The 13744-nt window shown below is 45.9% G+C and overlaps 1 protein-coding gene across 1 annotated transcript; it reads right to left on the bottom strand.

Annotated features, from left to right (window-relative positions):
* Nucleotides 1–896: 896 nt before the first annotated feature.
* Nucleotides 897–13458, bottom strand: vps37bb (VPS37B subunit of ESCRT-I b). The gene is made up of 4 exons (XM_064307776.1): nucleotides 13229–13458; nucleotides 7905–8076; nucleotides 5085–5167; nucleotides 897–4824 (listed from the first exon to the last, which is right to left on the bottom strand). The coding sequence occupies exons 1-4, from the start codon at nucleotides 13331–13333 to the stop codon at nucleotides 4381–4383; spliced, it is 804 nt and encodes a 267-aa protein (XP_064163846.1). The 5' UTR covers nucleotides 13334–13458; the 3' UTR covers nucleotides 897–4380.
* Between the last annotated feature and the right edge of the window lie 286 nt (nucleotides 13459–13744).

Genomic DNA, 13744 nt, shown 5'->3' with positions numbered 1-13744 from the left:
AATATTTTATGGCAGTAAAATAGCAGACTCACGTGGGCACATCACACTAATGTGCCAAAGGGGTGAGGAGAGGTTATGAGCTAACCTGCAAGATTCACTGCAGGAATCACACCCTGGTCCCACTACTTTCCAGGTTAAATTTATATATATATATATATATATATATGCATTTAACCAGGAAAGTAGTGGGATCAGGGTGTGACTCCTGCAGTGAATCTTGCAGGTATATAATTAAACATTTAATAATAATAATAATAATAATAATAATAATAATAATAATAATAATAATAATAATTATTATTATTATTATTATTATTTTCAATTATATATTTTCAATTGCAATTAGGGCGAAACAGTCAGCAGTGTACCAAACACAGAACTATTACTAATTACCCGCTTGGATTCTGAATCACATACAAGTAGATATCCTACTATCTTTTATTTCCGCAGGACACTAGCTTTTACTGTACAAGTTAATGCCACAGCAGCCCCACACATTCTCCAAAGGGTTATGTGAGCTGATTTAACCAGTGTCAGGGTGCCACCACCTGACAAAGACCCAGAGTTTTGAGACATTGTTCCTTCATCAAGAAACACAAGAACACTACCGTGTTTTGCTTTTCTTTTCGTAATTGACAATAACTGGGTTGCCTACGACACATACATTTAAGGAGTGTCTTCCAAGTTTCTAATTTCACGAAGTATTGTACGTTTCACAAGCCTAAAAGCAGTCTGTGATAAACTGCGTCTTGCAGCATATTGTCTTATTCAGAAACTTGGCTGAAAAGCGTAGGTCACTTCAAAATAAAAACAAAAACAGAACAAGACAAACAAAATAACGCAGACAGATAATCACAGAAAAGACTTGGACATTATACACAAAGAGTATACAGATATAAAAATCAATTTCATTTAATGATTAGCCTTAAAAAGAGGTAACTTCTGCAGTACCACTACAATCTTCATTTTAGTCACAAAGCACATCATTACAATAACAATCAACATAATTTACATAAGGAGTGTACAATAAAATATTTTACATATAAAACAGCAGTTTCTGAGAGGTGAATCTTACACAGGGCTTTTGTGTCATATACTCATTGTAGGAACTGTTGATATAAAAATGAGATTCAGGAAGAAAACCCTTTATTTCATAAATGGGAAAAAAGACTTGTACAAAAGGAGTGGTAACAGCCAAATGTTTGGCATAACATGTTGGTTTGTCAGGAGTAATTTGGCAATGTATTAAAAAAATCTTTTGTATTACTAATTAAAAGGCAAACCGAAAGAGCATAACTACATAGAGGACTCACAGGAGTACGGCTTGGGTTAGTGTAGGGGAACGCAGCACCCTGGAGCTGTAAGGACTTAAACTGGATTTGGCCTGGCTGGTACTGAGGTAGAGTGGTCCTGGAGAGTGTAGCAAGACCTGTAGATGCAGACAACTAACGCTAGCGCTCTAGCACCACCTGCAGGGGACTGAGTTCACTGCAGCAAAGAGGCACAGCACAGCAAGTGTCATGGCACCTCCTCTGGGATAGCACTGTCAGGCCAGCACAGACGGGGGGTCGGGGGAAGGAGGTGTGGGGAGTGTATGCATTGAGAGTGATTTCCCGGTAACTGCTGGCAGCATGCATGAAACGGGAACGTTGGGGGTGAGTGGGTCCAAAAAATGTGCCACTTGTCAACAGGGATGCTGTGCCTGGGCTGCAGTTTTTGGGGAAAAACAATGGGGGACACGGTGGTGGCAGCCCAAACCAACAACAGACAAGAGCCAGGAAACCCCCTACCCCGCAACCAACAGAACATCCAGACAAGATGGCAGTCCCCATATACTGTATTTAAAATAGACTTCTGGATATTATTTTTCAAAAATATGTTCAGAAAAAGTTGTTTAAAACAATGTTAATTCCCCAATGGTGGTCTATGGGGAAGGGCAGTTGAAGAGGATAATTCTTTTTTATTATTTTTACCTATTCTTTTTTTACAAGGCTGTGTTTACCATTTGCCACCAGGGGCAGTAGTGCTAAAAGACGGGAGTGAAGCAGTCCAGACTCGGGTCACTGAACCGGGACTCAAAGAGAAACACAGGCAATGCAAGAACAAAGACACAGCACCAAAAATAAATAAATACACAAATGAAAGAGTAAGTGAACACAGGTAGAAGTGGCGCGACAGAGCCAGGCTGGTCTCCTGTGCTACGGGCCGAGAGGCACTGGACAGGGCTCACAGTGGCTCACAAAATGAGCAGGTCTACTTGAGTTTATCACCAGCCTGGGATTCCACCATAATGCAGTACACACGGGTAACTCCACCCTGACACCCCTGAGTTACACAGGTAACTCAACCCTGACACCCCTGAGTTACACAGGTAACTCCACCCTGACTCACCTGGGTCACACAGGTAACTCAACCCTGACACACCTGTGTTACACAGGTAACTCCACCCTGACTCACCTGGGTTACACAGGTAACTCCACCCTGACTCACCTGGGTTACACAGGTAACTCCACTCTGACACACCTGGGCCCCAGGTGACTCTGACACATGCATCAGCACAGGTAACGCAACCAAAACACTGCTGGGTTACACAGGTAACTCCACACTGACACACCTGGGGTACACAGGTAACTCTGACACAAAAGTATCAGCACAGGTAACTCAACCACAACACACCTGGGTTACAAAGGTAACTCCATTCTGATGCACCAGGGCCCCAGGTAACTCCTCCAATACACCTGTGCCAGCACAGGTAACTCCACCATGACACACCTGGGTCTCAGGTAACTCCTTTTTCTAACACACGTGCAACAGCATAAGTTGACTCCACCCTTTTATACCTGGGACAGATGCAACTGGGCCACAGGCAACTCCCTGACACACCTGGGACAACACTGCTGACTCCTCCCAGATACATCTGGGTAAGCACAGGTAGCTCTTCCCTCATGCACAGGGGTCATACAGGTAGCTCCACCCTGATACACCAGGATTATAAAGGTAACTCCACCCTGACATACCTAGTACAGCATAGCTGTGTACCAGCAGTGCACTGGCGCCTGCCTTGTCCAGGTAGCCTGCCACACCCGCTAACCTAACTACCCTGCGTAGGTTCCCTCTCTGAACTGGCACACACAAGGCACCAGTTTAAGACAATATGTGGAATCTTGTTCCCTGCCAAAATGGCCACTGAACCAGATGGTAAACAGACACTCCCTGCAGCAGGCTCATTTATCCAGGACAGATGTCAAAATAAAAGACCTCAAATAAAACTCTTAAAAGACTGCACTGCAGGCACGCATGTGCACACAGATGGGAGTCTAAGCATAGGATCCACTTCCACAATATATATCACAATGAAAGATATTTTGCCCAAAGACAATTATGCCAATTCTCACCTCCACAAACATGTACACATCGTCCAGTTTTCAATAAATTCCTACTTGGAGAATAAAAAATAAAAATATCACCCATGGAAGTACTGGAAAATGAAAACACCTTTGGTTGCAGGTTTGCACCATTTAAACCTGGTCAACAAAAATGTTTTGATTCCCTCAAAGCAAGACAGTCATTAAAAAAAAAAGTGTTGTTTAACTTAAGTCCATGTATAAAACAGCACAGTATATTCTCAGTTTACAGTTTGCATATGATGTGCCACTGCAGGTCACTCCAGTCAGTAATGCAGGCTCAATTGACATGAGAACATAAGAATATCAGGCTGAAACATGCCATTCTGGTTCAACTTTTTTCCTGCTTGTTTTAGTCATTATCACAATTCTAACAGTCCAGTGGGCCATCTTAAAGATGGTTGTGAAATGAGACGTGTTTAAGAATGCTACAACACACACTCAACCAACAACAGCAAAAAAAAAAAAAAAAACCAAGATCCCCTTCCTCTTTTCACTCACTCAGCTGAGAGCGTGACCCAAATCGGGGAGGAAGTGATGCAATACTGGTGGGGGGAGTGGAACCCTGGAGCCCTGCCCCATATCCTGTCCAAAATCCCCCAGACCAGATCATGATTATAATTTTTTCCCCCATAAAGTGATCCTGGAAAGAAGGAAAATATATACACCAAATGATCAATCCCCATCTCCCTTCTGATTGGGTTAAAATTAGAATAACAGACTTAAGATACGTTCCATTTAAAATCAAGTTCAAGTGATCAGGGGTTTTTTTGGATTGGTTTTTTGACGATGATGTCATTGTTGTGATGGCCTACATATCCAAATGCACAAGAGGACATTGTGCTCCTTGTGGGCCGGCACGTTCACTGAGGCCAAACCACCCCCACCCATGCTCCTCCCCACCTCCAGTGTGGTGGTAACCACGCAACCCCTCCCCCCCAACTTGGCGGGTGGAGCCCTGGTGTGTGGGACCCAATCACTGCAGGATAAAGCCAGGCTGGGGGCCCAGGTGCGGGGGTGGGCCCTGAGGGAGGGTGGGAGAGAACTGGGGGGGGAAAGGGGAGGCGTAGCCCGTGTGGGGCGGGACAGAGGAGTAGGGGCAGGGGGGGTAGGGGTAGCCGGGCAGGGCGGCTGGCTCGGAGGCGGTGGGTGGGGCCGGCTGGGTGGGGGACCTCCTGGGCGCAGGCATCGGGGAGCCGTTGGTGTCGGGCAGAGCTGTGGGGGCGGGCGTGGGGGCCGGCTGAGCCAGGGGGGCGGGCGCAGGGGCGGGGGCCCGGGGCATCCTGAGGCCCCTCAGGACTATCTCTCTCAGCCTGTCGATCTTCACACGCCGCAGGTGCGCCAGCTTCCTCTTGCTCTGGTAATCATCGATGAAGGAGTCCAGCGGCTGCCCGCCATCCAGGAACAAGTCCGCCATATTCTAGCAAAGGGACAGGGAGGGGATGAAAGAAGGAAGGAGGGAGAGAGAGGCAGGGCCAGGTAGAGATTAAGGAGAAAGTTACTGCTGAACTGTTTTGGAAACATTTAAATATATTGTACCATAGTCCAAAAGTGGAGTGAAACACCTGATGGCATTAGTGTGTGTGTGTGTGTGTGTGCGTGTGCGTGCACATGTATGTGTGTGTGTGTGTGTGTGTGTGTGTGTGCGTGTATAGAGGGAATAGAGTGGTGCACTCTTACCTCAGTCTCCTCCTCAATCTTGGCTCCTTCTGCCTGCAGGAGGGCCAGCAGTGTGTCAAGAGATCCACTGCCCAAGTTATGATCTGAGAGAGAAAGAGAGAGAGAGAGAACAATGCAGCACATACTTGTGAGTGTGCATACACACACGCATACACACACATACATGCACGCACACACACGCATTTCTGACCCACAGTGTGGAAGCAGTCATGACAGCTGAATAAAGATTGAGTAGAGAATGAGCAGGACACACCCATGATGTATGCGGTGATGCGTGAGCTGTATGTGCACATTTCCAGTCCCCATGGTGCTGTTTATGGTGCTTTCCCCACAACACAAACAGGAACAATCCAATACCTGACCAAGCCTTATCAGTCACCTGGACTGCTGTGGGATTCTCTGTTATCAGCTTCGATCTGTGTCTGCATGAACGAGTGTTTGTGCATGTGTGTGTGCGTGCGTGCGTCTGAGTAGGTGTGTGTGTGTGTGTGTGCGAGTATGAGCAGATGTGTGTGTGTGTGTGTGTGTGTGTGTGTGTTTGGGAGGGGGGGTAGCTTGGATGTGAAAGGACCAAGATCCTGCCAAGATCCTCCACTGCCAACACCACCAGGGCAATGACATGAAATTTAATGACAGGCCAAGGGGAACAAACAGCACAACCACTTCAGGGCTTCAACCCCCTGCTTATTTTAAGAAACCAAGGACTTCATTCACACACAAGGACGATGAATATTATTTGCAAACTTGTTTTATAAACAGTGAGAGGAAAACATTTGGCCCATGTGCATCGTTTGCAAAAACAACAAGGCTTCTGAGAGGAAGCAGCTGAAGACCTCTGGTCTGCAGCCCAGCAGCCTATCACAAAGCAGAGCACTGCCCCGCTGGTCTTAGTGCTGATGACACCAGCCTGCTGTGTGAGAGGCTCCTGGAGGGAGTGGGGACGCCACTCGCTCGGTCCTCTGTGGGGAGGCTCATTATTGAGGGCAGGGGTATATAATCACCAGACAGCACGCCCCCTACCTGCGGGTGATAGTAACTGCAGGCCGGGAGATTGTGACGGTGACGCATCTATTGGCTGCGTGTCGGCTGTCAACACGACAGGCTGAGTGGGCCAAACTGCCACCCCCTCCCCCGGGACCTACCTCTGTGCTCGTGCTGCAGATCGGGGTGGGGGCGGGCTGGGGGGCACTCGTATACTGACGCACCCACGCCCACTGCAATCTGGGACTCGCATGAAACGGCTGTTGTCATGGCGAGGGGGTTCGGGCAGGAGTGGGAGGGGGGTAGGTGTGTGGTGGACGGAGATGAATAATGGTGAACCCCACTGTGAGGATCTTATCTTTCCGTCTTCATCTCATTCAGTCTCTTTTCCTCTTCTTTATCTCTGTATGTCTCAGTTTAGTTTTTCTTGGTTTTTTTTCACTCTCTCACTACACAGCTACTCACTGTGCTTACACACAGAGATCGGTCTAACTGTAACATCAATCAGCACTTACAAACAAAAACTGGCCACACAACAAACTGATCAGGACTTACACACAGAGATTGGTCTCACTACAAAACTGATCAGGACTTACACACAGAGACTGGTCTCACTACAAAACTGATCAGGACTTATACACAGAGACTGATCTCACTACAAAACTGATCAGGACTTACACACAGAGATTGGTCTCACTACAAAACTGATCAGAACTTACACACAGAGACTGGTCTCACTACAAAACTGATCAGGACTTATACACAGAGACTGGTCTCACTACAAAACTGATCAGGACTTCCACACAGAGACTGGCTTCACTACAAAACTATGTGAGAAGCAGTAATATCCTGGGGAGGGCTTTTGCCAGGAACAACAGCTGAGAGAACCAGCAGAACCAGTTTGGCCTGTGTGCGTGTCATCCTCTAAGAGGACCAAGCGCATATGTGCATTACCACCTGGGTCAAATACATATTTAAAGTATTTTAATTACCTTTTACCCCTTTGCGCACATGTAAAATCTGGCCAATCCCTGTCCATTTAGAGGGTACCCTATTTAAAGTTTTATAACTCCAGATGTGAGCATCACAGAGACTTGAAAAATGACTTAAATGAAGCAAGACATTTGTACCATTTACAACACTAACTCTAATATGTATTTGTATTAGACCCAGGCCTGATTACCACACCCGCTCACAGGACAGAGTGACACAGACTGAGACGCACGCACGCACACACACTCGCGCACGAACATGCACGCATGAACGCATATGCACACGCAGGCTCCATCAGGAGATCATCTGAAAATATATTATTTATTCATTTAAAAGAGGCTCTTGGGAAAAGGTAGCCTAATTATCAGCCCATTATTATAAATGGCGCTACCTATGAGCAATAATAACGGTAACTACATTGCAGTAGACAGTGGCCTGGACTGAATCAAAATACCACAGTTTCATACAGTTTTTCCCTTAACAAATGGAGCTTCACAATTTAAATTTTGGTCATCTGTCAGACAGTGTTCTTGAAGCAAAAAACTAAAATCATCACTAATTGTAAGTCTGTCTAAAGGAGAAATGGTGACTGTATCTACGCCAGTAACACCATGGATATTAATGCAAAGCTGGACAGAGCCACAAAATTTTATTTTGTATTTATCCTTTATTTACACATACAAACAGCCCCATTAAGATTGTCATCTCATTTTAAGAGCACAGCACACCTAAATACAAATAGCCTACAGAGGGTTACACAAAACAACATAATACATAAGCCAATGAAACTAGGTTTTAAGAGGGCAGACACTCAACACAGCGCCCCCAGCTGGGTGGAGGGCTTACCAAAAGTGGACTTGCGGAGCTGATAGTCCTCGAAGAGCTCCTGTAGGCAGCGGTAGCGCCTGGTGAGCTCGTTCTTCTGCAGGTCCAGCCGGGGTTGCAGCAGGAGGTTCTGCTCGGCCAGGCTGCGGTTCCCGGCCAGCGTCACGTCCTTGGCCTGCTGCACAGTCTGCGTCTGGAACGAAAGCCGCCAGGTAGAGTGGTTACTCCCTCTCAGCGGATGCACGGCCATTATAAATATCCAGTTTACATCGATCAAGTGAGCACACACTAGACTAAACAAAGCTAATGAGGGTTATACAACATCGACTGAAAGCTAAGCTAATACTTCATATAAGCCAATACTTATTCCTCATTATACAGGTATGGATATCAGAATGTGGAGGTTTGTTGCTATATCAAAAATAGCTCTAGCCCTAAATGAAAGATGACCTGTATGGTCAGAGTTAAGCCCCTAAACGACTTGTCAGTTCAGAGGTCACACACAGATATTGCACATTAAGGAGGCCTATGCTGACTGGCCAAGTTGCTAGCTCATTGTTGCAGTACTGTTTTACTGTTTCAATTCCCTTGCTCAGCATGAAAAAGATATCTCCGGCTCCACTGACTTTATAGGCCTTACCATTTTATCCTGAACCAACTTCTGCACAAGGTTTGCTGGCAGCGGATCTTTAAATGACTAACCCACCCACTTTCCCTTGGGCACTGCAGAACAGTCTGAAAGTAGCACTGCAAAACGCAGGCTTCCCTCTAGCTCTGACACCGATTCCGGTTGGCTAAGACCAAGGCTAAGGCCGTTTCCAAATTTACTCCTTAGCTGCTGGAGCTGTACTGTCACACAGGACCCCCACGCACACAGCCAATGCGCCCACAGACCATGCCTCGCTTCCCAGCTCCCACAGCACCCGCCTTCTCTCATCGCCTCACGATGACGTTGCCACCTCCTGAGCGTCGACAACCACGCGTCAACCTTCCGCACCGAACAGCTCTGACTAATCCCGCCACATACGCGAGGCCCCGCGCTTTACTTTCTCACAGTTTGCCGAACTCGTGACAACTTTCCTCTGGTTTCAGAAGAATTCTAATATGATTCCCGAAGCAAAACTTTCCGCTTGTGACAATCAGTTTACGACGGCTGCAAAATTCACATTTGTATAACATTATGAGAATCAAATTAAAGTGATTTTGGGGTTACTTCATGCGTACTGATGGAGGTTTGGGTTGCAGTGAAAAAGCCTCAAAGTTAAACAGCACTAAGAGAGCTATGCAGTGGCAGTATGGGTGGAATGAAGAACACTACTGGAAATGAGGAAGGGGAAAAGGGCCCGACTGGCGTGGAAGCAGTCAGCCTTCGGACAGGGTGGCTGCAGAACCCACAGACTAGGTCAGGCCACAATTAAAACTACCTGGGCAATTAAACAGGATCTCAGAGCTCATTTGATTCAACAGAGATCTCCAACAGGAAAGAGAAACCAACAGGAAAGAGAACCCCACTGGAGCAAGCCCTTGAGCAGGAGGATCTCCAAAGACATTGGGACACAAATGTGAGTCTTTTACATTATTCTGTGCTGCTAAAAATGTAGGTCATTCTGCTTCACCCCCCCCCCCCCAAGTTACTGAATGTAAGTCTAATTTTCAGTTGTGACTTTGGCTCAGTCTGGGGGGGAAGAGAATAAAGTGGGCAATATAGGCCACTTGCTGCAGAAACAAACATGGACTGCTTTGTAAAAACTAAATGATGTAAAATGACGTGTCCGTGGAGACAACTAAACTCCACTTTTACTTCGGCCACCGCAGTGTGCACATCCCTGCTGGCCAAACTAGCCAAAATGTTCTCACACTGACATCGATGAGTGGATTGCCTGCAACTGGTCTAAAATATCATTCTCCTTGTCTGATTGAGTGGACAAAGCAATAAACTAAATAAATAAAATAAAATAAAGTGAGTTAAAAATCATTGTCTTTCTTCTGTTGAAGTTTCTGCTCCTTCACCACAGCCATTGTTATTTCCTGTTTGGTGTGGCAAACGTTGCCACTTCCGTGTTTTCCATGTTTATTTCATTGCAGAATCCGCATCTGCACCCAAACTGGCGTGGAGAGTCACTAAATGAACTGTTCGAAGCCACAATGAATACACACCCGTTTGCATGGGCCACTGTGATTAGCTGTGGTTTGATTTCGGCCAAGTTCGCTTTCTAGTAAAGTACAGTGCCGCTTTAAGAGTTAACAGCTGAGTCTGACGGGAGACAGACCAGCTCATCTCAGAGCAGTAACCCTGGTGACCACAGCAGGCCCGGTCCATCTGTGATCAAAGCTGTGTGGCGCTGTGGACGTTGACTGGACACTCCATCAGAAAGCACCGTGGGCGAGAGTCTCTCTAATTTCACTCCAAGAGAGTGGACGCCAGCTTGTAACGCGGTGCAAAGATTCCGTAGTCTCAAAATACAAAAGAGGAAAGCACAGTTTTGGGTAGCCTGTCTCATCGACATGGGCTTCCTTTTCCTCAGTGACAAGTTCATTTTCACAGAAAAATACCTCCTCTTCTTGTCCTTGATCTCCAGTGAGGAAGACAGAAAGATGAGGTGAAGCATTTTAACAAGACCCCCCTTCCTTAAGCATGTGTTTCAGAATGAGAAAGTGACAAAGAAAATGAGATGACAACACTGAGGTATGTGTAATGATGTCACTGTGTGCACTGTCCCCTCATCTCCCATCTGATTTTGGGAATGTGCTCAGACTTGAAACTTTCACAAGCACAGCGTGAAAGTGGCGCAATTCTTCCTCAATTCATAAGGTAAATGCTAAACGGAGTCTGAGGCAAAGCTTTGCAACTCTTATGGTAGCACAGCCCCCTTTGTCCAACCAGCTGCCGAAGATGGATGTAGCCACGGAATGCGAAATGGCAGGGCCAAGAATCAAACCATTAAGCTTTATTTATCCAAGGGGTCTGAAGAAGAAGCTTGACTCCTCCCCACTGATTAAGTCTCTCGCTCATCATCTAAAGTGGTCCACTCAGCTCTTATTGAGAGCCCTAATGAATTCTGCAGTCCCACAGGAGCTGGTATGCCCTGAGCCTTAACGCAGCAGGCAGCCCTCTCAGAGCACTGGAAAGAGCACTGGACCCGGCTCCTTTGGCCTCACAAACACTACTTTTTAAACTCTGTTAACCAACTGAGTTAAAAATAAGGCACAATATAAATAAAACAGATTTGTATTATTATTAAAAGATGCATAGTCAATCCTGCTTCACAGTGTAACTGCATCCATTTGCAAATGACATAGGGAGGGAGTGCGACCAGTAAAGTGATCAACACCGCCACTGGTTGATCTAACAGAAATGAATAAATAGAGGTAGAGGTACAGGTAGAGGCAGACACAGAAAGACAAACAGACAGACACCGTCTGTGAAGAAAGCAGTATGTACTGAATGCCAGACTAGCACCTGCAGCCTGGTCACTGATGACCTGCACCTCCTGTAACAAAGATTAGCCTCCTAGCCCAGCAATCCGACAGCCTATGCTAAGCAACCCAGTCACTGTTTTCATTACAACTATCTCAAACCTGGCAATGATGCAGGGCAGCAGCCCTGATAAAAGGTAGTAACTCAGTGAGAGCACTTGCTGTGGCTCCTGCTGACTCAGCCAAACCAACCAAAACACATGCTTTGGGAAATCTCAAAACAACCATCAAAAACTGAAAGCGGTGCATATGGGCCTCAGTCTTAAGGGAATTACAAACCGTTTCCTTTACCTTATTGATAGCCGAACTGGGCCTGCCTAAGCCATTCAAATGCAACAAAGACTCCCTGCCATGGATCGCCTTTCCCCAGGGACCTAACCAGGCCATTTATTAGCCTTGTTTGAGCAAGCACACCCTGCGTGCGCAAACTGGCAGTCCCCCAGAGCTCCGGGCCAGGATGAACTGAAAGCATTCCTTTCCACATCTTCTCTTTGATGCGAGACTTATGAGCTGTCATAATTGGGCACAGGGGTCAAGCTGACATCTGGTAACAAAAGTGGAGGACCTATCTAGCCATGCACTCATGACATCATATCTTACATACACCCTATTGGCCAGAGGATCAACGGTCCACAAGCACAGACCTCAGCAGCCCCAGCTCTGATCTGTGGCAAGGTATACTGACTGCTCTACAGGGAGATTCACTATGACTTGCTGCCTCCTCACCTTCCCCAGTGCTGCAGTGCAACAGCCCGGCCACAACCTCACCTTCACCCGGTCAAGACGTTCAAGATCATTTTGATTGGTTAATTATACAATTATTCATTTTGTACTTATACAACACTTACAATAAGTTTTGTTTAGCAGAAGGTCAAGACAGTGTGACTGTCTCTCAGCCTGACAGCATGCAAATTGTGCTAGTCGAGCAGTCTGGCTCTCACTTTGACTGTATGTAAATGGGAAGTTGCGTTTATAGCGACACTGACAGTAGTCTAATCTGATGAGAAATTCATGAAATGGCCCAAACATCGTGACTGACAGTAATGAACTTAATCATCCACCTCACCCACCCATCCACGACCACCTCCTCTTTAGGAACACAATACACAATATTTTTTCACAACTTCACAGGGAGGCAAAAACACTGACCAGTAGTAATCACAACAGTCCTTTGTGACGCTGCTGATATGAACTCAACATGGGGGGCGTGCAAACCTTAACACATAATGTTACATTGCGAATACCATCTCAATTTACTTGACAGTTCCAAGGAATGGTATCATGATACCATATCATGTCATGATCCCCCCGGCTTTATTACTTCACGTAGTATAATAGCAAGGACAGCAAAATAACAGTGTAGTCAGTTTTGAAATTAACACAATGACGATGACTAGCTAGCTGGCAATCATGATTTCTTTACATAACGAATATAATCATGGCTGGCTATTTTGAAACAAATGGAGCCGGCCGCCAAGCTAACGTCAACTTAAACGTTATTATCAGCGGCGCAATGAGCAACATGATGCTTTGGTTCCTTGAGAAAAGTGAAAGACATTATTAGCTATATTTAGCAGTTCTACGTCGAGGGTGAAAAGGACACAGAATAGGACTGTAACGTTACTACAGAATAGAAAAATAATGTTAGCAATCATAGGAACTTAAGCCATGAACCCGTAACTACACATCGCTGCATTCCTACTACAGAATTAATATGTTCAAAACCAAGCCTGGCAAACTGTTAGCACACTGTTAGCTACAACGTTATAATTATGGTACCATATTACTCTAACTAGTTTAGCTAGCTATCCCCACTGAAGCAATACTAGCTGCTCAACTGGAGAGTCAGCTATTGTAAAAATACTTGCCTCTTCCAAATCTTGGACGATTTTGTTGAGCTGTTCATCGTCCTCAAGCAACTCATTTAACTGCGTCAGAGTGTAAGAACTGAGTTTTTCCGTGAATCCGGACATTTCTGCCACAGCTGTGTTCTCAGTCACTGGTGGTCAAGCTTCCCTTTAGTGTGTATTGAAAAGGCAGACGCTACATTAACAACTCGGTTTCCAACCGGAAATAGTGCAGGTTTCTTGTCCAGAAGTGTCAAATCAGGGAGAAGCAGCGGCACTGACGTCATTTGACGCTTGAAAACAATATGCCGACGGTGTAACTAGGCCTACGTAACTACTGGCAATAATTGATTTGACGGAAAATTAATTTGGCCGAAATCTAAGTTTTATATAGACGGTTTCATCAGTGGCACGCGCGTTGCCAAGGTTATGCGCTTGGCCCTAAGTTAACTTCCGGTCTGTGTTTGTTTATTATTGGGTTTGTGTTTACTGGCTAATATGGCACCGATTACAAATGGAGTGAAAGTTAAACTGATG

The sequence above is a fragment of the Anguilla rostrata genome, chromosome 14, assembly GCF_018555375.3.
Source record: "Anguilla rostrata isolate EN2019 chromosome 14, ASM1855537v3, whole genome shotgun sequence".
Lineage (NCBI taxonomy): Eukaryota > Metazoa > Chordata > Actinopteri > Anguilliformes > Anguillidae > Anguilla > Anguilla rostrata.
The sequence above is the reverse complement of the archived record's forward strand: the minus strand, read 5'-3'. Positions and strand labels throughout refer to the sequence as shown.

What these genes read in the sequence shown, in the direction of transcription:
- vps37bb (XM_064307776.1), bottom strand. Translation starts at nt 13,333, where the DNA reads ATGTCCGGATTCACGGAAAAACTCAGTTCTTACACTCTGACGCAGTTA. An exon ending in TCGTCCAAGATTTGGAAGAG is followed by an intron (nt 8,077 to 13,228) that starts GCAAGTATTTTT and finishes CTTTCGTTCCAG; the next exon opens with ACGCAGACTGTGCAGCAGGC. An exon ending in AGATTGAGGAGGAGACTGAG is followed by an intron (nt 4,825 to 5,084) that starts GTAAGAGTGCAC and finishes TCCCTTTGCTAG; the next exon opens with AATATGGCGGACTTGTTCCT.